The sequence below is a fragment of the Tympanuchus pallidicinctus genome, unplaced genomic scaffold (assembly GCF_026119805.1).
Source record: "Tympanuchus pallidicinctus isolate F22 unplaced genomic scaffold, pur_lepc_1.0 scaffold17, whole genome shotgun sequence".
Lineage (NCBI taxonomy): Eukaryota > Metazoa > Chordata > Aves > Galliformes > Phasianidae > Tympanuchus > Tympanuchus pallidicinctus.
Window position 1 is genome coordinate 17,971,571 of NW_026294690.1, and position 27,458 is coordinate 17,999,028.

The 27,458-nt window shown below is 44.7% G+C and overlaps 1 protein-coding gene and 1 long non-coding RNA gene across 6 annotated transcripts in view; one reads left to right on the top strand and one right to left on the bottom strand.

The window, feature by feature from the left end:
- The first annotated feature begins 3,547 nt into the window (after positions 1 to 3,547).
- Positions 3,548 to 21,437, top strand: LRRN1 (leucine rich repeat neuronal 1). The gene is made up of 2 exons (XM_052678312.1): positions 3,548 to 3,720; positions 17,377 to 21,437. Exon 2 carries the CDS (start codon positions 17,592 to 17,594, stop codon positions 19,740 to 19,742), a length of 2,151 nt encoding a protein of 716 aa, XP_052534272.1. The 5' UTR covers positions 3,548 to 3,720; positions 17,377 to 17,591; the 3' UTR covers positions 19,743 to 21,437.
- Positions 5,387 to 27,458, bottom strand: part of LOC128078292 (uncharacterized) — a 57,155-nt gene continuing 35,083 nt past the window's right edge. For 4 of the 5 annotated variants that reach the window (XR_008205563.1, XR_008205562.1, XR_008205561.1 and 1 more), the window contains 3 exons: positions 21,546 to 21,598; positions 10,156 to 15,709; positions 5,387 to 7,374 (listed from right to left, as the gene is read on the bottom strand). This is a non-coding gene — a long non-coding RNA (uncharacterized LOC128078292). Of the gene's footprint in view, positions 7,375 to 10,155; positions 15,710 to 17,328; positions 17,397 to 21,545; positions 21,599 to 27,458 lie in introns of all 5 variants that reach the window. The other variant, XR_008205559.1, reaches the window with a different exon arrangement.

The window sequence follows — 27,458 nt, forward strand, 5'->3', positions numbered from 1 at the left end:
ATACTGGTTAGGAGCTATGACTGTTGGACCATAGGGCAGCAGATCCCCACTTGCCCGGCACCACATTCCTTTTAGCATTCCTTTTCCTCCTACCAAATCTTCCCACCTGACGCCACTTCTTGACAGAAAGACATATCAGAGTCTCACAGCACAGTTCAGGGTAATGGATTATGCATACACTCAGGACAGTAAGCAGCTTAATGTCTGCTTTGGAGAAGAAATGCACTGACACACACGACAGGTCACAGAGAGCCACATTGTTTTGTTATTGTCCAAGGCACACCAGCAAGAGCCTTTGGAAGGCTTGAAGAGCAGCAATTGTGGTGCAAACATATATGGCAACAAACATCACACACACAGCCATGCATGACAGATGGAGATGACCCAGGAGAAGTGCTGAAGAGTGAAGCTGATGTGAAGAGAGTGAAGGAAGAAGGGTATGGAGCCAGAGGGCATGGAAGGAGAGAAGATGAGAACAAGGAGGTGGTCAAGAAGGACGTTGTGCAGTCCACGTGGTGGGAAACCTCATGTTTTCCTGTGCTCTTCTCAAGGCCGCGTGAGCTGGATTGGGAGGAGCACCCAGCACTGCCTGAGCACAGCTGGCTGGAAAGCATCTGTGGGGTTTTGCCTCCAGCAGCTCATGGGAGGTGACATCAGAGAGAAATGCCTCCCCTCAGTCCCAGCAGCACTGCAGCAGCTGCTCCTGGAGTTGTCACCACTGCACGGAGTGCCAGGCTGGGAGAACAGCCACTTCCACCTCCTCCACCACACAGAAGCATGCATTTGCAGTCTGCAGGAGCAAATTCTTTTTTCAATTCCCATCTTAGCACTATTCTCATTCCTGTTACCTTAACGTTGTGAAAACTGCCTAGAAATGCAGACATCAGATTGCAAACTTTTAGTGGTTGCTGCATTTCACATCTTCATTGTTTGCCTTATAGATTTGAGGTTCATCACATTTATGCCCTTCAAGTTTTTCTATGCAATCAGAAGCAATCAAACTTTTCTATAAAAAAAAAAACAAAGCCAACATATTTTTAGTACAGTATCATGTTGATATGCTTGAATTTTAAGAAACCTACAAGCTGCCAGTCGTTATCCCTACAAACTTATCCATTTTTGCAGGTGATGCTGTTCCCAGCAGGGAGCCGCACCAAGACAGGGCTGCTGCATCCATTCCTGCTTGCTTGGCAGCTCCAACATGCAAGCTGTGGTGTAAAAGTTTATTTGTGAGTGTTTCACAAGTTCCTCATGGATCTTGGCAGAGAGCGGGGCCTGTTGGGTGTGTAATTTCAAACAGCAGAAGCCTGGAACACAGACAGCATCGCCTGCAATGACAGACAAGTGCTGAGCTGCTTAGGAAAATCAAATATGGAAAACACTTGTCCTCTGCTACAAACCTGCAGCTCTCCTCTAGCGGTGTGAACACAGAGCAGATCACGAGCACTCTGAATGCTCAGACAAGCCTCACTGTTGGTGACACTGCCAATACACGTGAAACACTCACACATGTTAAGAGACCGCGAGGAACAGGGCAGCACCGAGGCCATGAGGATTCAAAAGTGAATTCTGTAAAACGGTGCGTGAGGATGGCATGCAGCTAATGCTGTGTGAAAGGATGGAGCAACTGCACGGAGAGAGGGAAAATAAATTCCCTGCCCTGAAACAGAAAAGAACCGAAGCCATCCACAACACAGAGGAAGCATCAGCTGTGACATTACCTCTACATCAGTAATAAATGAGAGATGGAACAGCAACATCCGGACTGATGGGAGCACAGCCATTGTGGAAGGCAGCATAGCTCTTCGGATGGCATTTATGAGTTCCTTCTGAAAATTCAATTTCCTTGAATATGAAAAACTTCACTTTTAATGTTATCCAAATGACCTTTTGGACTTTCAGGGAAAAAAAAAAAAAAAACAACAAGAAATTACTGCCTCAAGACCAAATCCCAGCCATCAACCAATGTTACACATTTGACTTCCTGTTACCTCATTTTAAGCCTTCCTCACCATAAATCACATGGCTCATTTTGGGGTCATTTCCTGGAAAGGCATCACATCCCAGCAGCACGCCAGGAGAGGCACTGAGGGGAGCATGCCACAAACACCACTATAGGACTGCACAGCCCTCATATAAGGATAGAGGGGGAAAAAAAAATCATCCCACCTAATGGCCACCTACTTGCTTAGTTGGGGTTTTTGTCAATAAAAGCATTAAGGCTGCTGAGGTGTGCAGAACTCCCATTATCTTATGTTAATAAAGCACACGAGGAAGGAGGCAATACAGCACCCCTTCCCCACAGCCTTCACACTGGCTGGTTAAATGCACAATAAAAAGAAATGGGAAATAATGATTTAAGGGTACAAAGAACAGCTGACATGTACAGCGCTGCTATGGTGCCAGCCGGCCTCTGGCATCGAGCCCCAGGAACTCAGAATTGTTCTCCTCTGTCCTGCCACAGCCAAGGGAAAAATACAAGTCAGTAGTTCCAAACTGGGATAACCAAAAAAAGAGACAAACCAGAAATTGGGAGTGAATGGGAACTGACCTTACCCAGCTCCCAATGGAAATGGACAGCTGAAACCCTCAACTTTCAGGCTCGGGATGCTCTTTGGGTTGATGTAGCATCCTATTTTCTCCAAGCTTATACACCAGTCTCTTATTTACACAGCCATAGGCACGCAGCGTGGTTTCAGTGAGCAGCACCACTTTACTCACCAGCAGGACGATCTCCTCCATCTCCAATCACCTCAATTGGAAACGGACTCGGGTGCAACTGCAGCCCCTGCAAACAACTGCTCCACAGATGAAAGCTCCCTTCCCTTTAGAGGGCAGAAACCAAACGCAGCCTTTATCGGCAGCGCTTTACAGCACGCACCACTTGGGCTCTGCGCCTTCGTCCTTCGCATCGCTTGTGCTGAAGTTCATAAAGCACCTGAAAGCCGGAGTCACGCGGCAGGTGGGAGCCGGCCGGCAGCCCTGCTGGCAGCACGCACCGCCCGAGGGCACAGCGCTGCGGAACGGCAGGATCCCTTCCCTCGCAACGCGCCGGCAGCTTCCCGAACGCACAAATAACTGCCAGCAGCACCGGGAGGAGGAACCCGCGCCTCGCACCCTCCTGTCAGCAGCTGTTCACTCTGAAGCCTAATGAGGAGTTAACGAGCAGCACGTGGTCCCGCACCCCTACGTGCGCCCAGGGCCGGGGGCAGGAGCAGCTCCCGGGCACCGCGCCGTGCTTGCGGGCCGCGCTGAGCAGAGCCCGGCTCTACCCTCGCACCTCCCGGGGGTGGCCGTGGATGGGATCCCTCTCCTCCCGGACAAGCAGCGCGACTGCAGCGTCTCAGGGGCGCAAGGTGCGCGCAAGGAGAGAACCTACAGGTGCGCGCAAGGACGCCCGAAAGCTTCTCACGCTCCCAGCGCGCCGGGGGGCGGGGCTACGTGGGGAAGAGCGAGGCGAGAGGGCGTGGCCTCTTATCGCCCCGCCCCGCGCAGATGGTGCCGCCGCGGCGGGGGAGCCAATCAGAGTGCAGCCCGTCAGCTGACCGCCAGCGCCTACCCAGGTGCGCGCCGGCGGCGGCACAGAGCGAGCGAACGAGCGGCGGCGCGGCTCTGCGCTCCTCCCTTCGGTCCCTCCGCCTTCTCTCCGCCGCGGATGTCGGCGCCGCCGCTGCGTGCGGGAGAGGAGCGGCCGCGCGGACAGCGCCCCCCCGGGCGCCGGTAAGTGCCGCTGGGAGGGGCGGGGGGCGCGGTGGGGATCGCCGCGGGGATGCCCGGTGAGGGGGGAAAGTTTGCCGCCCGCGGTCGGGCACAGCGGCCCTGCCGTGGCGTACGGCCGTTATTATTTCCCTGTCTGGGGTGCGCGCCCCGGGCTGAAGTTTGCGGCGCGCGTCCGCGCCCCCTCTGATTTGCATGCGAATGGCAGCGCGTCCCGGCAGCTGTCTGGCCTCGTGCATTCACGCGGGGCGATGGGAGCGGACGAGGAGCCCGCGGTGGAACAATGGAGCGCGGGATAAAGGCGGTGTGCGCGGGGCCGCCTCCGGTCCGAGGCCGGGTTCCTCCGGCGTCGCGCGCTCCTCGCCGTGCCGATCGGTGCCGCTGTGGGGGGGTTCCGCCCCTTTTATCGGCCCCCCGCTGCCCGCTCGCACGCCGCTCGCGGGGCTGAAAATCGCGCGTAGCGGTGCCGCGCTGCCGCAGGGCTGCGGGTCGGGCGCGGTGTTGCGGGGAGAGCGCGGCGGGTGGCCCCGGGCTGCTGCTGGTGCCGCTTCGGGGAGCGCTTCCCGCTGGGTAACGGGGGAAATCCGCTCCGGAATCCGCCCCAAATAGCGCGGGAGCCGCTGTGGGTTTGTCCCGAAGGAGCTCCGTGGTTCCCGTTAGAATCTCTCGAACGAAACTGCTCTGTGAACCCCTCGGTTCTTCCCTCGCAGACTTAAAGCTGCGCTGTAAACAAAGCCGCATCTCGGAACGAGGCAATAAACTTTTCATTGGGAAGGATTGACGTACACACCGGGTGATCTTGTAGATGCTTCGAATGTCCGAAGCTGAACGTCGGCCCCCATAGGTGTCTGAAGGGCTGGGTTGAGGTGTGCAGTTATCGGAGTGAAACTTCAAGTAGCCCTTATAGAAACACCCAGTGCAGAAGGCAGTTGGGACTTCAAAAGGTCAGCTGGTGGGATGCTATAAAGTATCTTCCATTTAGCTAGAACAGACCTGAAGAATATTGCTGACTGTTGAAAGTAGTAGGGTTTTGTATCAGGTTGTGTAGATTACAAAAGGATAAGGGCATTGTAACGTCAACTGTGAAAAACCATTGTCGCCTCTTTTGTTTGTTAGTAATTAATGTAAGTCCATGCTGAGAGCATCCCAACAGGCTGCAACGAGAAACTTCTGCTCCCGTTGGTTTAACAGGGCTGGAACGCAGCTGAAAGCGAGGAAGCTCTGCTTTAAAAACACACATAGACGCATATCAGTCCTTATCACACAGAAAATGCAGTCCTTTACATGAGCACTCAGGAAGGCTCACACCATCACCGCGCGGAGCGTGGAGCAGTGCTGGCTGCCTGCAGTGGCAGCCCCGATGCAGCAGCCTTTGTTCGAGGTGCTACAGCAGCGTGGCACTGCAGCAGCCAGGGAAACTTTTGCTGAGCAGTGTGTGCTGTTCTGCTGCTGCTGCTGGCAGCCCCCAGCTGCTGCTTGGGGATCCGAGGGGCACTCAGACTGCCTTGCATCACAGCCCTGCCTGTACTGCAGCTCAGTAGTTGGCTGAAAAGGCTGTTGATTTGTACTGTTGAGTTTGTTGGGTTGTCTTTCTTATTGTTGATTGTAGTGGTGGGGATGATACAAGGTCAGAGTTCATATTTTACAACTTAAAAAAACAAAAACAGTATTTGTTCTGAAGCTTTTATTTCTGTTAGTGTTATCAATGAGTAAAACAACAACAACAAAAAGAAGTTGTTTTTGTTGTCTCACTTTGGTGGCCAGGTTCCAGTTCTGAGCTAATTTCTGCCTGCTTGGGAACTGCTGCTTTCCCAGGTGGGCTTTGGGCCGGGCCAGACTAAGGGCAGACAGCAAAAAAAGACCACACCAAGGGAAAAAGTGCAGTGAGATTTACAGAAGGGCACTGCCTGCTCACAACACTTCCACTTTTAAATCGGCAAGTAGGAGGATGGTGAAGATGTTTACTGAAGAGCCAAACACTTTGAGAAACAAAATCACTCCCTTTTACTGTGGACTTCATCTCTGCAGAGATGGCCGTTCTTTGAAGCCCTGATTAATATAAATGAGTTGTAATTTTCTGGCCAAGCCATCCTAGTTCACATATATTATTCCATTGGCAGACATGTGGTCTCCACAGCTGTCCCCTCATTTGTGTATGAAATGGAAACACTGGTGGCATTTGTGGGTTACCATAGCTACATGAACAATACACGTGTGATACTTCATCCTCCCAAGCTCAAGATTTTTTTTTTTTTCTGGCAGACATTTTGTAGACAGAGAACTGCAGAAAATCCATGCAAACTTTTGGGCAGCACATAAATCCATTGAGCTGCTGTCTGTTTATACAGTGGTAATTTGCAGTGAGCCCAGAGCCGCGCTCACATCTTCATGCGGTGAGAAGCCCCGTCCTGCAGGATGCACAGAGCTCCCGCAGCAAATCCTAAATCCTGAGCTCCAGTTAAGTAATTAGCAGGATCGGGCCTTAAATGCTGTGGTAAATACAAAATACTTTTTTTTCCTAAAACAACCCAGAACCTCATTTCTGAGTGCACAGCCTTACCTTCTCCCAGCTGTGCTGGAGGCGGTGATGCCAGCATGGGGCACAGGGAGCGAGGCTGGGTGCCACCACCACCACGTGCACCTGCACAGATCCACAGCAGTTCACTTCAGGAACAAAGTGCTCATCTGCAGCTCTACCCTTGGCGTGTGCCTTGCTGTGAGAAGATAGGCTCACGTTTTTGATTCCTACCTGGCTTAGAGCTGCTTTTGTCAGCGCGTGGTAATCCTGCTTCCCTAAACCAGAGTGCCTGAATTCTGAAAAGAGAAATCAGAGGGCTACTGTGCTAAGAAACAGCCTACTGAGCATGCATGTGATGAGCCTGCTTTTCTAGACTCTCTTCCTGCAGCTGATTGATTAATCCTCCACTAATTGGCTTCACGAGGCCAGTAGGGCATGCCTCCATGCCATTCTGAGGGATACCTGGACTAAGGTACTTCAAGTTACCTTCTCTTATTGCTTCCTGAAGCCTTGCAACTTTATTTGAATTTTGTTTTGCAATTTAGACGTCATCTTTCATTTTTATGTGTGGCACTGAAGGAAAATACTGGATTGGCCTATTTTGAGTTGGCCTAGTTCTCTTCCTCATGAAGAAAGCAGATGTCTTTGGCATCAATGAGAAGAGAATTAGTGTCTGCTCTTCAATTCCACTATAAAACATTGAATGCTTTCACAACTTCACCTTCTAAACTGTAAGATTTTAATTTGATTGGTGGTACAAGCTAGCATCTTCTTGACCTTCCAGCTGACCGAATTGCCAATAGAATGGGAACGGATTTTTACTTGGAGCACAATTTCTAAAGATCAAGCATACAAAAGGGAGCAGATACCTGTTTGTTGTTTTTTATAAATATATATACTTAAAGAAAGATAAGGGAAAAGCAGTTGTAAATAAGTCCTGAAACACTTAACAGGATGCTGTATTGAGAATGCACAGATTTATAAAAGTGCCACAGAGAAACAGCTCTCTCCTACTTTATTTGGTACGATGCTCTTGCTGTATAACTCTCTGCCCCGAAGCGCTGACCTCTGGTCCTTGGTGGTAATGCAGGGCAGTATTTTCCTCGGCCACTTCACAAACTGCAGTGGTCTGTTTAACACTGTAGGCAAGATAGATGACTTACAGGTTTTGTTTAGGAATTCTAGAGATTGTCAGCATCTCATTTCCAGGTATTTAATTTAAGCAGCAGCCGTGAACGTAGCATTCATGCATCAGTCAGCTTTGATTAGAGCAGGAATCTGACCTTTTTGAAGCTGAGCCTCCCCCGGAGGTCTGTGCCTGTTGTGCCCCTTTGGCCTCGTGCAGGTGTGCAGTCTTACCTTCCAGAAACACCTGCCTTTTCCACCCAGCACCAAGGCCTTTGTTCACTACCTCCCAAACCTGGGGGACCTCCCCTGCTGATGATGTGGTTAATGCAGACCTCCACCTCAGAAGCCTGCAGCTTTGTCTCTTGGTGGGATGTTTCACCAGAGGTTATCCTGCCAGAGTCAAGTTTTAAAGATGACATTGGTAGATGGGGGAAGGCATCCATGGGGCAAGGCATGGGGATGCTCCAGTTCAAGGGAAACGGTCCTTTGCCTTTTCCTCTTTTTACTGGAACCTGGTTCATCGTATTCTCATCATTGATTCTTTTTGTATTTCATTCACAACTACTTCTGTGCAGTCAACGTAACTTGATGGTCATTAAGCAAAATGCAGTCTTTGCAGTTCACTTACAATTGGATTCATATTAAGCTCTGTGTGACTCACGACCAGAGCAGCACAACTAGAGGGACACAGCACACTTGTGCTTTCAGCACATCCACTGTGATGGCAGCAGGGTTCTCCTGTCTGCCTGGACCATGTGCTATAGGGCTCTGTGATTTTCATGGGTTGACCCACAACATCAAGAATCAAAGATTAAGTAACTACTAATAAACACACAGATGTTATTTGGGACAGTTCCTAAGTTAGTCCAAAATTTGGTAGACTGACTTTTCTATATGCATATGCACACACACATATATGTAAAGTATCAGTCACAGCTTGAATTACCTTTTTTTTGTGATTTGGAAATGTTTGTCCTTGTTTCAATTAATCCTCCACATCCTATTTTTCTCATACATCATTTCATTTATTCTATTAAGCGAGTCCAAAAATGCCCAATAAATGCATACCTTGCTAATGTGCTGCATATCATTACTGGGATGCAGATGAGCTACTGATTGGCCTTGCTCAATTCTTAAATTACAAACGATCTGTCGCTCTTAACAGAAACAGTAAATATTGACAGAGATCCACTGCTCACAATAGGCACTGCACTGAAGTGTAGATGTGTTACAGAGCTAACTTATTTGACCCATAGGTGAACAAGAGCTAAGCTGCAAGAGCAGGTCTCTACAGGCAGCTCACAGCAGCACCAGGCACTGAGCAAAAGCAGATGGATGTTCTGAGTTAGCTGGTGAGTGAGACAAGTCGAGTACAGACAGTTTAAACGTGACCGTGCCTGGATAAATCACCTTAATTAGGTAAAGATTTATCTGTAGAGTTTTGTTAACTTAAAATAGCTTGTTTTCTGCCACGTGCAGCACTTCTGCAAGCACTCTGAAATGAACCTATCTGTGGAGGAGCTGCTGAGTTGGCAATGACAAGACTAAGAACTGGAGCTAACGGAACGATTCGTAGGTCTATTCTTAAACATATACCTATTTTTTCTACATACATACATACATATATATATATATATATCTCCACGTCCTGAACTTCTCAAAGCAAGATTGGAAAATATGGAACAAAGCTTCCATATAGAACCAAGGCTCAAGATTTAGTGGCGCTTCAGACAAAAAGAAATGGGTGAATGTAGGCTATTAACGTTCTCTCTGTTCTCAGGTGATGTGGTAGATGACCTGCTCTGCATTTCAAGCAAAACTTGCTATATCAGTTTTGGAGTGAAATGATAGAACACACGCACTCCATACAATGTTTATTTTCTCATTACAGGGTGGCTGATGTTATCGGTGGTGAATAGAAGCAGAAGGCTCTCAGACAAATGGGAACTTGGTGTAGAAACCCATTCAGAAGCCCAGAAAACTTGCCAGGAGTGGCAGGGGAGGGTCATTTAATACAGCCATTTGACTAGGGAGAAAATAACTTTTTTCATGGATGGGAACAAAACCTTTCTTCAGACGACTACCAAAAACAAATCTATGGCCATTTAATGGAATTACTTCTATCCCATCTCAGCTTGGCTGAGTTCCAGATCTTTGCCTCCGTGCTAACAGCCTTTCTATTAGATCTCTCAGTGCCTCCCATGATAAATCTATTATGTTGTTATTGCTAGTCTTGAGTGAACAATAAGGGGTCTCTATCAGGCGAGTGGATATATGGTTTTATTAACATTTACATGTAAATATAGCTCAGAAATAGAAAATTTGATCTTGCAAGTGTATAACTCCAGGAAAAAAATCAATAAAGGTCTATTTTATTCTAGCAGCTGGTGTCTGTGTACGAACACTACACATATAATTGGAGTAGATATAGATGTAGCTAATAATAAAGTATAGATCCATACTTAATCACCCATAATTGAAAACTACAGACGTAGTACAGCTGCAGGAAACAATTGCTAAAGTAGCAACAGGGATCAACAGGAAAAAAGCACCTCTTTTCATCTTGTCTGAAGATAAAGGTGGAGCTGTATGTGATTTGCTTATTCCCTGTACACGTGTGCACACCTACATATGTGTTATTATTAAGTGTTGCTAACGTCCTAAAGCCAGCACCACTGTCTGCCCTTTTCATAACACGCACGTAAATAAAAGCTGAAATGAGTGAATATCTACTGGCTGCCATTTCAGGAAAAGATTGTCTGGCATCTTTTACTGTAGTAACAACTACTTACGTGCTGGGGTCTTTCCCGACCACGGGGATCCTCGGTGACTCATTAACTGGAGTTTGATCTAGAACTGTGTAGGAAGCAAAGGAATCGCATTGCCAGAAAGCCAGCCTGCAAGGAGAGACGACGGCGGTTTTTCTCTTGCACTCTGAAAGTTCTGTGCAGTTCTGGCATCCCTATTTCTCCTTATTGAAAGTATTTCTTATGCGTTCCACATTTTAGCATTTGTAAAACATCCACTAGCAAAGCTGTCTTGCTTCTTGGAGCAGGCAAAAAAGAAAACAAATCAGAAATTTAATCCAAAAACTAGCCTAGGCTTTTAAATCCCCCCATTCTTCTTCTAGAGCTATTTCCTTGTTTAAAATTCCCATTAATATTTTATTATTTTTCTTAATTTGATTTGGACCCTCCCGTCTCTGCTTCCTATTGCCAGAGTCATTCTAGTATGAAATCCAGGAAGCACATACCCCCGTGAGTAACAAGTTCTTCAGATCCTTTCATTTGGTACAGAGATTTGGAATGTGCCGAGATTGAATTCTGCCTGTTCTTTAATTAGAAGATGCAGTAATATCTCTGTAATATTTGTCTCCCTTCATGCTTTAGCCAGCAAATACACTAAATGCAAAAAATAGTTGGAACAGGTCTCCCAAAATTAGCTATGCTCTGTAAATTTTTGATGCTCTACGAGCTAAAACCAATTAGGTTTAAATTCTCCCTTGCATTTAAAATATACAGGAGGATATGAACGCACAACAGCCGTACAGCTGGAAATGAATGAATCTCCCTGTTTCGTCCTTCATCAACCACGGTACCTTGGATGTGCTGGAAAGCAAAGCATGCAGGTTAGCAGGGGGACGTGCCATCTTTGTGCAGCTGCCCCACAGCTCCGCAGGGCGCAGGTGAGGCCGGGCTGGGGCACGCTGCTCTGCCTGCTCCACGAACTTGTCCTGCCTTCCAGTGCAGAAGAGCTACAAGGAGATGAAATTGGCTTTTAAGCCAGGATAGAAATGATTTGGTTGATTGTCATGAAAGCCAATTTATTCAAATAATTTTATCTGGTAATTACATAGAATGAGGATAATAATAAGGCGCATGATTCTTCTCCAGTGAATGAAATAAAAGCTTTACTACTGCCTTCGTACTGAACAGGACCAGACCCTGTGTAGGAGGAGATGAAAACTACAGTCATGAGCACAAAAGAACAGCCCGTATTTTCTCAAGATTAATCTATTTTCTCAGGAAAACAAACATTTTCTTATGAAAATAAACATGCTAAGAAAATAAGTTGAGTTTCTCGTGTAAGAATATTACTACTGAACAAACATGTCTTGCCTTTCAGGTTTTCAAGGCTTTTAAATGCTTTTATGAATTTTTCCTTCCTAAAGAACAAACAGACTATGTAATTTGACAGCCCACTGTTTGAAAGCACTTATTATTCCTGATGTTTCTAATATGACTTGTTAATGGTAATTTGCAAGAGATTTTCAAACAGATGACAAGCAGGGTTGCAATTCGAAGGTTGATTTGATGGGCCATCCATGTACAGTAACTGTACTGTGCTAGATATCCCTCTGTACTAAAGATCAGTAAATAAATGGAAAGGATTTTCCTCTCTCCCACAAAATTACTTCAATGTTTTAGTGAAAAACACTGCATCAGACACAAGCTTTACGAATAGGCCCACAATAAATTGCAATTTTTAAACGTCAGATGTAATATGCTGTTTGTGAAGTGCAAGAATTATGAAGAGGATGCTCTTTGCATTTCTTCCATGGAGATAAGGCTAGTATTTTTCTAAAGAGTACTGATAAAACATGCTGAGGTTGTCTTCTGAAACACAGCAAATCGCCTTCTCATCACAGCTTTCCCCGCTTCCCTGGAGCTTTCCCTAAAATTAAACACTGACTTTATTTTGGAACGTATGAGCAGACAAAAAGATACAGTTTAAAAAGCAACGCATTTCTTGTATGGAAAAGAAAAACAAACCCCAAACTGTAAATATTACAAATCCCTGAGAACACGTTTTGAAGCTTTTGTTCCTTTGTTTCATATTCTGTAAGTCCTTTCTTCTGTCTTTGCTTTTAACAACAAACTCCCGTTTTCAGATTCTGGTGTGCTTTTTCAAGTGACTTGCACCATTCGAGCTTGACCTTTCTGTATTTTACCCATGCAGTCCCGTCAGCATCTTATTTCCTGATGACATCCACAACTTTAAAAACTTCCATAGAAAAGGCTTGCTATCAGGCACAATTCCTCAGTATTCCTCTGAACAGGACTGCCCTTCTAAATGTGACTCTTGGCGGAAACGAGCTCTCCATGTAGGTCAGTTGCACCTCTGGGTCCAGGAGCAGGCTTTCTCTAGGAGGTACACGGGGTCACTGCGACTCTCGCCTGCAGTCGGACCCGATGATGGGAACACAACACTTCAGAGAAGGTTCTGTGCTGTGCTTACTTCCCTAGCAGGTTACTGGCTGCACACACGCTGCCTGTGGCCGTACACGAATGTCTCCCTCGCGTCGCGCCATTGAAGGTTATTGTTGAAGTGCAGCGCAGCGCCAATAAGTCAGCTCTCCTCCACACAAAATGCACGGATATGGAACTGCAAACACCTCAGCTCAACATCCTTTTCTTAGAATTGCCCATGTCCTCTGTGAGCCAGCTGTTCTCACAGAGGGCTCGAGGCGCACCTGCCTGTTGCAGCATCCCTGCCCCATGGGTGCCTCCTGCCCCTGACTCAGCCATGCTTTGTATGCGCTCTGCCCCGCGCTCAGCTCTCTCAATCCCCGTGCTTTAGCTGAAGGCTCTCCAGATCATTCAGATGGGCGTCACTTGTGACAGATGTGCCCACGTGCTGCCACAACTTGGCTGCGTGGCCCAGGCCTTCCCCACAGCCCGCAGTGCCGCCGCTGAGCTTCCCTGGTGCTGCAGGGAGCTCCGACAAGAGTCGTTTCACAAACGATGATGATGGGAAATAAGCAAGCTGCACAAGTCATTAACAGAACATTAGCACAACAGACAATTTTCCAAAAGACTAGCTGCACTGCTTAGGCTTGCTGGATGAAAATGGCACTGTGGAGAAATGGGGAGGTGCTGCAGATCAGCGTGTGCTTCTGGCTCGCAGCGAGCACAAAATAAATTGCTTGTCTTAGCCTGAGGTGATTTTCTCTATGTATCTGATCCCTCAGACTCCTACCTAGGCGTGTTTAGCATATATGGCTGCCAACCAAAATCTGCGCTGATGCTACTTGCAATAGAAAGGGAATTTTTCAAGAATGAACTACTTAACTGTGGAGAGGGTGATGCTTTCTATTCTACTGCAATAGAAGAATAGCTGTTTCTAAACAGGTACCCAAATAGCCCTGTGCAAACTATCTTGTTTCTTTTTTCAGCAGTTGTTAACAGTGACCATTAACACAACTGCCACTGAAGCGACAATGCTTCATCTTCCTTTGGCCAAGAAAACACATTCAGCATCTATTTTTTGTAGTTGGCAAATTAACTACAAACACTGCAATGAATAGGGTTGGGTTTTTTTCGAGATTATTCCTTAATGTTCTCCTGTTAATGCGATGGGAATTTAACCCTGCTTTTTGCTTGGATCACCCCAACAACCGAACAATCAACAGCTCCCCTCTGGGGCAGGAGCACTGCAATGAAGGCCCTCCTGCCCCAGAACCAGATGCCACCCCCTTCTTCCCTACCATTATCTTCCCTTGGTAAAACAAATACTCTAAGTTAAGCAGTTTCACAACCCAGACAGCAAGGGATCCTCTTCCTTGCATTACTGGGAGGGAAGAAGCAAGAATGATGTTCACATTTTCAGTCTGCAAGAAATATGAGCATGCTGATAGCCCAGACATCAGCTGTGGATTTGCTTACTGACAGAAATGTGGTTTCTTAATGCTCTGGGAATTGAGAGGTGCTATGGAAAATGTATTTATTTAGCCCCTAGCGAAATAATTCCCTCTATGCATCTCCCATAAAATTAAGCATTATTTCTGTTGATAGCAAGTTCACACCTGTAATGACTATTGTAGAGGTTTGGTGCACTAAAAAATGAATTTTATAAACAGAAAGGAAGGCAGAGAATGCTAAAAGCTGATGTCTAAAGTATGGAGTCAACGCTGAGCCTCGCCAGGACAGCTTGCACTGCACTTCCCAGGCCTGGCAGTTTCCCCACACGATATTTTTTTAAACATATATAGTTTCTTACATGCACTCAAAACAACCTCCACCAATCACATGGCCCCCATTAAGCATCAGTTGCAGAAAAAAGTGATTTTATGTGCCCCTTTTCTGGAGCAAGCGTTAACTGCGTGGCTTTCCAAAGCTGAAATCTTTTGAACCAGCCCCCTGAATTCTCACTGGCTCCTACTGCATTCAGCTACTATGGAGGAACTGTGTTTGTCTCGAACAAACCAACCCCAAACGCAGTGACTCGGCACAGAAGGATTCTCACTGGGCAAAAACACTGAGGTATCAGCAAATAACGAGACTCAAATAACGACACTCAGATGCTTCTTCATTCCGCCTCACTGAGTTCACAGGGAGTTGGGATGATTCCCTCTTTCCCAGGACCCACGCCTGGTTTATCTGCTTGGCTCTGCAGTTTTTCATCAATGGTCATTTTGAACCATGTAGTGTCAGAGAGCTCGTTCTCAAAGCTTGGGTGTCCTTCAGCTGACCCACCAACAAATCCACCACAGCACACGTAAGGCACAGAACAAACAGCCATTACTGTTTAGTGAATACCATAGCACACTTTTTCCACTGATAACTGCCACATTGTTAGTTTTTACTAGAGCGATGGATGTGGTCTTACAGCATAAGCAGCAGGTAATGCAAAAGTCCATCACTTGGCCCTTCCCTGTGCTGTGGCCTCTGGATGTCATTCACAAAGCACAGCATTAGACTGGCTAGGCATGTGGAGCTGATCAGAACCTACGTTACAATGGATTTTCACTACTGGCTTCATCCATGCTTCCCTGGGCTGGGGGAGATTGGAGACAATAACGTGAGGTCATTTCCAAAGAACATTTTCCAGTTGAAGAGAACTAATTCCATTTGCAGTAGCAAATAACCAGAGGAGAGGAAGTGCCACTGTTAACTTGCAAAATCATATTCCTAGAGTGATCAAAAATGCCAGAAGCCAATTCAATTAATCCAGAAATACCTTCTTAGCAAGGAGGAACAACAAATGCAATGTGTATGATGCTATAAATATTTGACAAAGAAATGATGGAATTATTATTTCTTTTTAGTACTCTTGACGTGCTCCCCCACATTTTAATAGAAGCTTTGAAGTCTTTTTCAGGCAGTTTCATTTTTAAGACATTACATGATTCCTATAACTACATCAGAGTTAAATCAGTGCTAACATACCAGTAGGGACTTTATGAGGCACGGACATCTTTCTGTACATCCACCTAGAAACAAGTTGCAGGACAGGCTGTGAAGGAGTGGAGCAGATTTACCTCTTGCAGAGCTATGTGGTTTGGTGCACATTGCTGCCTGGTACTGCTGCTTTTTTGCCTCACTCCGAGCCAGTAGTACTGCAGAGCTGGAAGAGAAATGTCCATATTGCAAGGGAACAGACCACACAGAACTGCAGCTCGAGGCTTCTTAAGTAAAACTCTGAGATCGTTATTGAATTAGATCATGAATTATTACATGACAAATACTACAAATGCTGGAAAATCTGGAATTAATTAAGCTTCTGACATCATCAGTATTGCTAGAACTCTTATTTTGCATCAGCTACAAATGGACTGTTACTGAGAGACGCTTCTATAAAAGCCAGAATAACTCAGTTTATGTCACCTTCCTCATCTCCCTATAGCAGTGTATATTCTTACAACTACAGTACCATCATTAGGATTTTTTTCTAATGCAGTCAGTCTTCAGTTCTTTCATCAGTTCAGAGTTGTTTGAGAAGGAATGTTTGTTCTGCATTTGGTTTTTCCCCCTCCAGCACAGTCTTCTCAGCTCTAATTGAAATCTTTGCTACCAGACAGAAAATCTAACTCAGCAGGGTCAGATGCTTTCTGGCCAATGTTCCTGGTTCTCTTCATCCAAAATACAACCACAGAACAAATAACAGCCCACCAAAATAAAAATGCCCTTTGGTTTGTACTGCTTATCATCATCTGAAATAAGTTACTGAATATGCTGACCAGATTTTGCAATAATTATGGAATATAGATGTCATTCCTGTCACCACTGTCTAGATGCCGATTTTTAAAGTTGTATTTAGTTCTTCTATTTTATATAGAAATATTTTTGTGGGCTTTGGTTGAGGCTTCACTAAATTCTAATGAAAAACAAAATAAAGCAGCTTTTTCCCAATTTCTTCTACTACAGTTCATCGGTGTTTCTTAGTCTGTTTCGAGCACAACTCGAGGGTTTTCAGACGATTCATCTTTTTTTGTCGTTAACATAATTTGCTGCAATCACTATCGCACGAGGTGCAGCATCACCTCATGTTCTGAGAGGCCTGATGGACACCATCAGGTTTCCTTTCAACACGTGCCTTATGAGGACTTCAGTGTCCAAACATACGTGAATCCTGCAGTTTACTCAGTGATGGGAATCAGGTGAACATTGCAGGTGACACACAGTGCAGTACAAACAGCTGAAAGGAGGACAGCGCAGGCATCTAATCATATTTGGTGTTATTGTTTGGTGCTTAGCTGGATCAAATCTAAACTATTATCCGGAACTGATTTGATTAACTTGGATGAATTTTGTCAAAGTTCTTATGCATTTTGTTTGGAACTTAGAAAGCCACATGTTTCTAAGCCATAATTCTCTACAGCCAAAGCACAAGTCATTGGAGTAACACTCTCAGCCTGAATTCTACTTGGGATGGTGTTCTGAGCGCCCATTTGGTATCTGCCTGTACTCAAAAGCACGTCCTGGGCCTTCAACACTTCCTAAGCCATTCAGACCGATTTGAATAATAAAAATAAGAGATCTGGAAGTTTTCTTCTCAGATGATGGCATAAATTTTTGTAGTCACTCAAGAACGATCTCATGCAAATCTGAAATAGAGGAGAGTTCCAAACTATACATATCTGACTGTACCAAGTATGAATTTTCTTAAGAGATCTGAGTATTAAAATGCTTGCAGCTGTCATCACAGGTCCTTTTCCTTAAAGGATAAAGAAAGAATATACAAACCGTGTATGACACATGAGCATAACATTTCCTTATCTGTTTTATCTTCAGGCACGGATTTGTAGAAGATCCTGGAACACAGAGGAGCAGCTGAGAGCCTTCAGACCATTTATTGTCTTCTCTTACAAAATCAACTTTCATTTTCTGGATGTCCAAGCCTTTCACACCAAATTTTAAGCTTTACATTTCCTGCCTGACAACAAATTACGCTCTCGGTCTGTTGTTATTTTAAGGGGCTGAGGAGCTGAATTCACTAGCTGACCAGCATGGCTAAGATTAGATTAGTTTTAACTGTTTGCCAGGTGGTGCTAGAATTGCTAACGAATTCATTAACTGAGTCTTCCGTACAGAGTAATGAATGTCCCCAGCTCTGTGTGTGCGAAATCAGGCCATGGTTTACACCACAGTCAACATACAGGGAAGCCACAACAGTTGACTGCAATGACCTTCGCTTAACAAAAATCCCCAGCAATCTTTCCAGTGACACTCAAGTCCTTCTGTTACAAAGCAACAATATTGCAAAGACCACAGATGAACTCCAACTGCTATTTAATTTAACAGAGTTAGATTTTTCACAAAATAACTTCACAAGCATCAAAGACGTGGGGCTCTCAAATCTTACTCAGCTGACTACTTTGCACCTGGAGGAGAACCAGATCATGGAGATGACTGACTACTGCTTGCAAGACCTTTGCAATCTTCAGGAGTTATATATAAATCATAATCAGATCAGCAGCATTTCTGCAAATGCATTCTCTGGCCTGAAGAATCTTTTAAGATTACATCTCAACTCCAACAAATTGAAGGTTATTGACAGCCGTTGGTTTGATTCTACTCCTAACTTAGAGATTCTTATGATTGGAGAAAATCCGGTGATTGGAATACTAGATATGAACTTCAAACCTCTCTCCAATTTAAGGAGTCTTGTTTTGGCAGGTATGTATCTCACAGACATCCCTGGCAATGCCTTGGTAGGCTTGGACAGTCTTGAAAGTCTTTCCTTCTATGACAACAAGTTGGTAAAAGTTCCTCAGCTTGCACTTGAAAAAGTTCCAAATCTAAAATTCCTGGATCTCAACAAAAATCCAATTCATAAAATTCAAGAAGGTGATTTTAGAAACATGCTTAGATTGAAAGAGCTTGGAATCAATAACATGGGAGAGCTTGTTTCTATGGATAGGTACGCGCTGGACAACCTGCCTGAACTTACAAAGCTGGAAGCCACCAACAACCCAAAGCTGTCTTACATCCATCGTTTGGCCTTTCGTAACGTCCCTGCCCTGGAGAGTTTGATGCTGAACAACAACGCCTTGAACGCCGTCTACCAAAAAACAGTGGAGTCCCTCCCAAACCTGCGTGAGATCAGCATCCACAGCAACCCCCTGCGGTGCGACTGCGTCATTCACTGGATCAACTCAAACAAAACCAACATCCGCTTCATGGAACCTCTCTCCATGTTCTGCGCCATGCCTCCAGAGTACAGAGGACAACAGGTAAAAGAAGTGCTAACGCAGGATTCAAACGAGCAGTGTCTTCCAATGATCTCTCACGAGACCTTTCCAAATCACTTGAACTTGGACATTGGCATGACGGTGTTCTTAGACTGTAGGGCCATGGCAGAACCCGAGCCAGAAATTTACTGGGTCACTCCCCTCGGAAATAAAGTCACTGTTGAAAGCCTCTCTGACAAATACAAGCTGAGCAGCGAAGGCACCTTGGAAATCTCCAACATCCAGATTGAAGACTCTGGGAGGTACACCTGCGTTGCTCAGAACGTAGAGGGAGCTGACACCAGGGTCGCCACAATCCGGGTGAACGGAACGCTTCTGGATGGCACCCAGGTCCTGAAAATCTTTGTGAAGCAAGCTGAATCGCATTCCATTTTGGTTTCTTGGAAAGTTAACTCCAATGTCATGACTTCCAATTTAAAATGGTCGTCGGCTACTATGAAGATTGACAACCCTCACATTACATACACCGCTCGGGTCCCAGTTGATGTACACGAATACAACCTCACGCATTTACAACCTTCTACAGATTATGAAGTGTGTCTCACTGTGTCCAACATCCACCAACAAACACAAAAGTCCTGTGTTAACGTTACAACAAAAAATGCAGCTTTTGCGCTTGATATTTCAGACCAGGAAACCAGCACTGCTCTGGCAGCGGTCATGGGATCCATGTTTGCTGTAATTAGCCTTGCCTCCATTTCTGTTTACATTGCAAAAAGATTTAAGAGAAAAAACTACCACCATTCGTTGAAAAAATATATGCAAAAGACCTCCTCAATCCCCCTGAACGAGCTCTATCCTCCACTTATTAATCTCTGGGAAGGCGACAGCGATAAGGACAAGGATGGTTCTGCAGAGACCAAGCCGACCCAAGTCGACACATCCAGAAGCTATTACATGTGGTAACTCAGAGGATATTTTGCTTCTGGTAGTAAGGAGCACAAAGACTTTTTTGCTTTATTCTGCAAAAATGAGAAGTTGAAGACTTTTGTATTTTTGACTTTGCTAGTTTGTGGCAGAGTGGTGAGGACAGGTGGATATTTCAGAATTTTTTAGTATAGCGTATCGCAATTGTTTGACACAAATGGCAGCTTCACCTAGCTTCCAGATTTCTTTTCTTTTTTTTCCTTTTTTTCTTTTTTTAGTTATTGTGCTAAACTTAATGCTGTTCTAACTGCAGTGCTGAATAAAATTAATGAGAGGCTGGGGTTACCTGTGATTCAAAAGTAGCACGACCCCATTCTTCTGAAGCCATCAGTAGAGTACAGTATCTTGCAAAGCTAACATACAGTTTTGAAACTGCATTGAACTAGTTTTGTAATGCTGGTCTGAGGACTCAAACTGAGGAAAAGGAGACCCTGAAGGATGTTAGTTGACTGTACTGTAATGTTGCATCAACTGATTTGAATGTTTTTGACTTTGGACAATGAGTTATCTTTTTTCTTTTCGTAGTAGTTGAAAAGGCTTAGGTAAAGCTAACAGGCAATAGAATTATGTACACCCGGGTTTTTAGTGTAACAGACTAAATGTTAATTGTTCTTTTTATTCTCTTCAGTAGACACCTTTGAAAAACACTGGAGTTTTGTTGTGCTTAAGCCACCGCCCCTGGTGTTCAACAAAGGCAGAGCTATAATAACTTTAGTTGTGTTCTGATTTTTTTTTTATTTTAGAAGTCACAATAATGTATTGGTTTTAGATGTCACTAGTTGGACTGGTGATCATGTTTTGACATAAAATATACCCAAAATGTCATAGAAAAATATTGTGTTTTTTTCTCGATGGGATTACATTTCAGCTAAGTTGCAGGGTTGTATTTTTGTTGTTGTTTTTTTAATGCATTTATTTTAATAGCGTTTTCTCTGCACTGGATGCAAAATACTGAAAATAATTGGAAAACTAGGTCTGGCATTTAGACTGTAAGTCACATGCAGAATCAAAACTGTTTGGCATGAGGTACACAGCAAAAAAAAATAATTCAGCGTATAAAAACTTTTCCTTTTTGTATACTTTTCTGTTTATGTTCGGAGCTGAGACGGAAATGAAGCTGACATTTAGCTGTCATTATGATCAGTTAGGACAAAAACCAACTCAGTGCTCCCAAACTGAAAGAAAACAACCAAATCCTGGCATTACGTTTGAAAAAAATGTGCATGGGATTGATGTGCCCTCAACAGCAGAAAGTGAGACAGCTAAACCCAACCTAACAGTAACAAGTTCGGGTCCGATATGGAACCGTAGTTTCACCAGGCTTAAGGTCAACAAGGACTCTGAGCATTTCACTGGATTGGTCTGTTCAAGTGGAAGGCCTGAGCAAGCACTGGTGTGTGTGTGCGCACTGGGCACATCAACACTTAAGGGACAGTTGAACCTACAGAAGCTTTGTACGTCGTCTTTTCTGAATCCACTGGAGTTCTCAGCAGGACTGCACACAGGCACAGCAGGGGGTTCTGGTGGAGCCTGTGGTTGCAGTTACACCGGATCCCTAACGAGCAAGCACAGAGTTTTCTACGCGTTCCGACCACTTGTCGATGTGCAACCTTTTAAATGTTTTTACATGCCAAATGTTCTTAGTGAGTAAAAGTTAATTGTTACAACAATGGATGTGCCTGGATTTTGGGGTTGAAGTTTTGTTTTTGTTTGGTTGGTTGTTTGTTTTTTTTTGTTAACTCACTGATTTATCTAAGCGAGAAAAAAAAAATCAGCACTCACCCAAAATTGCAGACAGACAGCTTCCAACTTCTCTCTTCCCTTCAGCCAACGGTCTGCAAGTGAAAAAGTCAGTGTAGTTTTATAGGTGTGTTTTGGTGCAGAACCCTCAGTCTCTCAGATACATGCCTTGTCAATTTGCATTTTGATGCAAAGCTGAGTGAAGCTATTAATTATGCATTTAAATCAAGTACTTCTGCTACACACAATTTTTTTATACGGTCATGAGATCTCACGTTTTTAATCACATGATAGTTACGTGTTGGGATTAGGCAAGTGGCCTTTGATCATGGAGAAGCAGCATGCTGCCAGCATTCACGTGTCACCTTCTCCCGTATTTTATGTTCATGCAAAATCTCCCCTTGCCTTCTCCTCCAGAAAAGCTTAAGAGCAATAATTACCACCTTGTGTATATGCTATCCTAACCATAAAACTGCCTCTACCATTATAACAATGATAACGAATTAAAACTGAGATATCTTTTGCACTGAAGATTCACTGTACTTTTTCCAGAGAAAAGGACATAGGGAGGACAAGGTTGACAGCAAAATGACAGCTTCCAACTTGCACAACATCATAAAATTGTCTTGAGAAAGCAATTATTGAGCAGGTATCAGATGCTGCAGAGCAGACCCTGCCTCCCCCACCTTCCTGCAGCACTCGTGCAGCTGTGCCACAAACACTTGGTCACAACAAGCTTTCACCTGAGCCTCCTGTCCGACGGGGTCGGTGTATGGGAAGGGAAGCAATGTCTGATGTGTTCCTTGCCGCTGGGGAAATTATGTGCCTGCTCTTCCCTGCAGACCTATTTGGCAGTTTTATGTCATTTGTTATCATTATAGTGCAATGCTGTTAAAGAACAGCGAGAGAAAATGGCCTTATGACAGTCATACACTTCTGGATGTGCTGATCTGTAGTATTTCAGGGCAGCTGATGTTGCTGGGGCTCTGGCAGAGAGATGCAGGTTCCCTGACAACAGCTCAACAGCCACAACACCCTGTGAGTGCCGCACATTCTGCACATACAGCCACCAGTGACATGTATTTTCAGCCTTGTAATCTGTGCCCTTAGAGCTCTGTACAGTTCTCCTGGAAATTTAAAATTCTGCTAATAAAAGGAAAAAAAAAAACAAACCAACAGTGGGTAAGAGATTAATGACATGTGGCATATAATCTTAGCAAATAACCTTCAGCCTTGTCCTAGCAATTCTGTGCTTGCAGTTTGTTGTAAGCAAAAAATAAAAATATTCTCTTTGCCTAATTGCCTTCAAAATATATTTGCATCTACCATTCACTGGAGACAAAAACACCCCCGCTTTGCTCAGAACCAGAGATGGAGCCTGGCTGCTATAAAGCAGCATGGGAAGAACCACGGTTGTCTTTCACTCGGCTAGCTGTTCAGAAATGCTGTGTAAGAGTAGATATCTCATACCCAACTAAACGTCTGCAGTGTTACTTCCACCTGATTTCCCAATAATAAACTATCCTTGTGCCCTGAAGAGCAAGTCACTTATTCAAGTGTGGTATTCAGTACTCTAGCTACATCCACTTTGCGCTTCCTCACCCAAACTGTAACATCCTCTTGCATCAAGAAGGGATCTTCTCACCCGTGGACCCACGCTCACGCTGGACATGAACTTGGATTACAGCACACAGGTGTCACAGCCGTGTATTCCTGCTGCAGGACCTGCCTTCTCAGCACACTGCACAGACATCCCAGCACCCAAGGCAAGGTGGACGTGCTAGGCCTGCAATTCTTCATGACAACTCTGAGTGCCTCCATGGGAGAAAGCAAATGTTGCATGCAGCCTGAGTTTAAATACCACTGTTGCATCCCATGGGAGAGTCCTGCTACCAGATAACATCTTTTACCTCTGTTTCCAACTACAGAGATATTTACACCGGGGAACTTCCATCCACCCATCCCCAGCGCATCCCTGCAGCACCTGCCTGCCTCCTCCTGCCTTCTGCCACTCGGGCAAACCCTGCAGAGCCCTGCGAATCTCAGGATCTCATGAGAATCACCAAAGGACTTGGAATTTGTGTTTAACTTTGCAGATCCCTGCTTTCTCTACCAACGCTTCTCCCTTCACCTCCTTCTTAGCCTGTTTTCCTTTCAGCTGTTTTCCTTTGAGGACCACAGCAGCAGCTGGCTGGCAGCAGGATGCAGCTTGTGGCTCAACTTGTATCATGCAACATTTCAGTGCTGCCCCTCTGCCTCCACATTACTGCAAGTGAAGACAACTTTCCCCTTAGCAAAAAAGCTCTATGTCTTCCCATGTCTCTGTTTCACATCTTTTTCCTTATTTTTGAACGCATTATGAGATCTCCTCTGTTACTTTTTCTACTGGTATAAAAGCAACGACAGACTTATTTTTCTTTCCAGTACAGGTGACTTACCATAAAAATTTGTACTACTGTATATTTATGTCACATAGACCAAAGGAATGCTGAATCATAACAGGTTTTGAAATACAAGAAATAAACACAATGGAAAAGACAGCTGATCATTAAGTAGAATTTTCATAAGGAACTGAATGAGTTACAAGCTTACATCTCATTAACTTCAGTGTTGCCTCAGCTCTGGAAAAGGTAAAGCAGATCCTAATGGAGAGCTTCAGGAAGCGTTAACTTGTCTGAAATCCTGGACAGCTCTGAGACAATTTCTGTGGAATTCTGTAACATGGATTTTTACAAAGATCATTTGAAACCATAATCCTCATTTCAGTTGAGGGAATGGTGAGAATGGGATTTAAATCCTACCACCTTCAGTGTAGCATTACTGATTTTCAGAAGTCTAAACAAGTCTGCATTTTTGGCAGCTGCAGTGCCAGATTTCTGCTCACAACCACACACCTGGAGGAAAAATTCCCAGCAGATTTTTTAACAGCAGCTTTTCCCCCTGCAGCCTTTTCTGCTGGACTTCATTCCAAGCAAGAAGTAATACATAAGAAAAGATGAGGGCAGAGAAAGAAGAGCAATAACTGAATTGTCAACCACGTCCAGAGCCAAAGAAGGTTCTTGGATGTGGAAAGCCACAAAGTCCACACTGCACGCTTACAGGCCGTGCGGAACCCAATGGTGCAGGTCAACTCATTGCTCTGCAACACAAACACAAGCTCATAACTGGTATTCCTGGTTTCAGCTATTAAATTACGCTTGTATACTTGAAATCCCATTTGAAGAGGTCTCAATAATAGTAAAAACAAAAGGCTTTGTAGGAAAGGGTATGAATAAATTTAGGCCTGGCAGTACAATCTCAGCGGCTTTGCTCGTATCATCAGCTCCGCAAACTTCTGCCAGCTGTTGTGGGAAGCTGAGCTGAGCAGGGGCTGCAGCCCAAGCACCAATTGCTCCAGGAGGGGCTCCCAGCACCAGCAGGGCACCTCCTGCACAGCGCCGAGCCCCAGGGCTGTCCTCTGCTGTGTGCACAGCTGCACAACGGCCAACACAGCAACTTCCCAACACTGGCCTGAGCATCTCGGGGAACACTGATGAAGGTGCAGATGTTTAAGTGCGTTGCTAAATAGCACTGCCAATGATCGTCTTCAATTGCAAGAGCTATCTAAGGCTGTTTGCAAGTCTCTAAATGGCAAATTAAAATTGGTTTTGTGGAAAATGATGTCGTTAGCAGTTACTGTACTGCTCCCTATTCTCCCATAGCACGAAGTTCTGCTGTCACACATCACATGGGAGCAATGATGCAGGAGTGGCTTCTGTGCCTTCAAAGTTCTTCCATATCAAGACTGCCACTGAGAGGGCCCAGGAACATTCAAGGTCATTGACCACAACGAGCTTTTCCTAAACTAAGTCTCTAGGAAAAGACCAGGAGATCTCCAGTTGTATTTTAAAGAGATTTGGACACTAAATTTCCTTGGGAACAATCTGGAAATCCCATCTCAAAAGAGCTTGTAGTTAGTGTGCGTTCTCCAGTGATACACTCTCCTCCATCTAACCACACGAATTCAACTTCCATGAGGTCTCAGATCCCTATCCTCGAGTCTTAGCATGGTTTGGGTTGGAAGGGACCTCAAAGATCATGTAATTCCAACCTCTCTCCTCCTGAAGTCAGTATGAACCACATCCCTTGCTTCTGCAGGCAACGGCTCGCTTCAGGAAAGCGACGGGAGTGACAGACAGACACCAGGGAAAAACAACAGTTTAATGCAAACAGATATTACAAACCATGTACAAGTGCATGTTATTTCTTTCCTGTCCCTTCCTGCTCTCTCCCGCTTCTTTCTCACACTTTCAAAATCTTAACATCGCTATATTTATTCATTTTCCGTGGGTGAACCAGCAATAGGTTCGTGTTTTGTTAGCAAGTATAACAAAAATCTAGGTGAAAATACCCTCCATTCCTTATCATGCCAGCAGTCCTTGTTAATGTAAAAATCATACTCCCAAAGAACAAAGAAATTCTATAAAGTCATTCTAAATAAAGTCTCAGACAAAGGCTGTATGAACAAATTTTTTGGTATCATTCTCTAATTCTGCTCATTGCCCCATTTCCTTTGTCAGATGAAAACACGCTCGGACAGCAGGACAGATCAAGCACACCGACCACTGTTCCCTGCAGAAGACAGGGCACCATTCTGCTCCCATGTACTGAGCACTGCCCAAGTCAGGCTGAAGGCACAGCCTCGTCCTTCCTGTCACTGCTGCAGCACAGCCTTGTCTCTATTACAGATGCTCAGTAAGACAAATACTGCAGTTATCCTGGCATAAAGAACGTAACCTTGTGTCAATAAAGGCAAAGAACCTTTTTCTCTTCTGACACATTGTAAACAGAGCATCTTCTAAAATCTTTCACCCAGCTCTGCACTTACACTTAGCAGTAAGCAAACAGAAGCCTAATAGCACGTGTCAAATGGTCACCTGACAAAAGGCATGCTTTGAATGAAAATCTTACCTACATAGATAATCTAAGCTATTTAATAACTCAAATCATATACAAAACAAAACTTAGTAACTCGTTCCAATCAATATACATGAAGTCTGCATAGGAACTATTAATGTTCTTTGACAAAAGCCACTAAACAGATGGTATTAATGAGTTAATAATATTTCAGGTCCTGTTATCTAAACACACAGAATATCTTCCAACACCTCGAAGCCACACTTTCTTTACTTCCTCCAGCTGCACACAACTTTCTGTGACCCCTCTATAAGCACACAAGCTTCTCATCCCACCGAGGCTTGTGAAACAGCCATTTGCTACGGACTGCAGGGGGCTGGGACAGAAAGAGATCAACAGTCAGTTCTCAGGAGGCTGTTACACTTGAGCAGCTCACAGCCATCCCTGCATATGAACCTGGAATCCTCTGCAGTTTTGATCCCCCAAGCAAAAAAAAAAAAACCACAGGAGCCAACCCAAACATCTTTCTCTTAAAGAAATCAAAACAAGCAAAGGAGCAGAGAACGTGATTAGAAAGAAAGGATGAGGAAGGGGAATGCATTTAGGCCATAGGTATTCGAGAGTGGTCATGTTAACTACAGCTCAGTACAAAGAGTAACAACATCACGGAGGAATGAGCATCGTTTATTCCAGACATTAACAGCAAATCGAAGAGCAGATTACCACGTGGTGATGGAAATGAAGGCTGGAGGGCTCGGACTCCCTGCCTGCCTTCCTGCACAGCAGAGGGCACACATTTCAGCTGCTGTTTTTGCATCAGGTTTAAGTAAGTGCAGCTGAGCAAGGCTCTTAGAATTTTCAGAAAGATATAAAATCCAAATTAGATTTACAGAGAAAAACGCCGGAGCCCTTGGCTAAGCAGCGCCAATCGTGTTTTTTCTTGACGTCCACTTTTAAAACCTCATTTGTAATTTGAACTTTCCTAAGTTTTCCAGTGCTCAGATTTCTATTAATACAAATGCACTGTGACAAACCCATGGTGGAACGGACGGCAGGCCT

Coding starts and splice junctions, on each gene's coding strand:
- LRRN1 (XM_052678312.1), top strand. CDS start 17,592: ATGGCTAAGATTAGATTAGTTTTAACTGTTTGCCAGGTGGTGCTAGAA.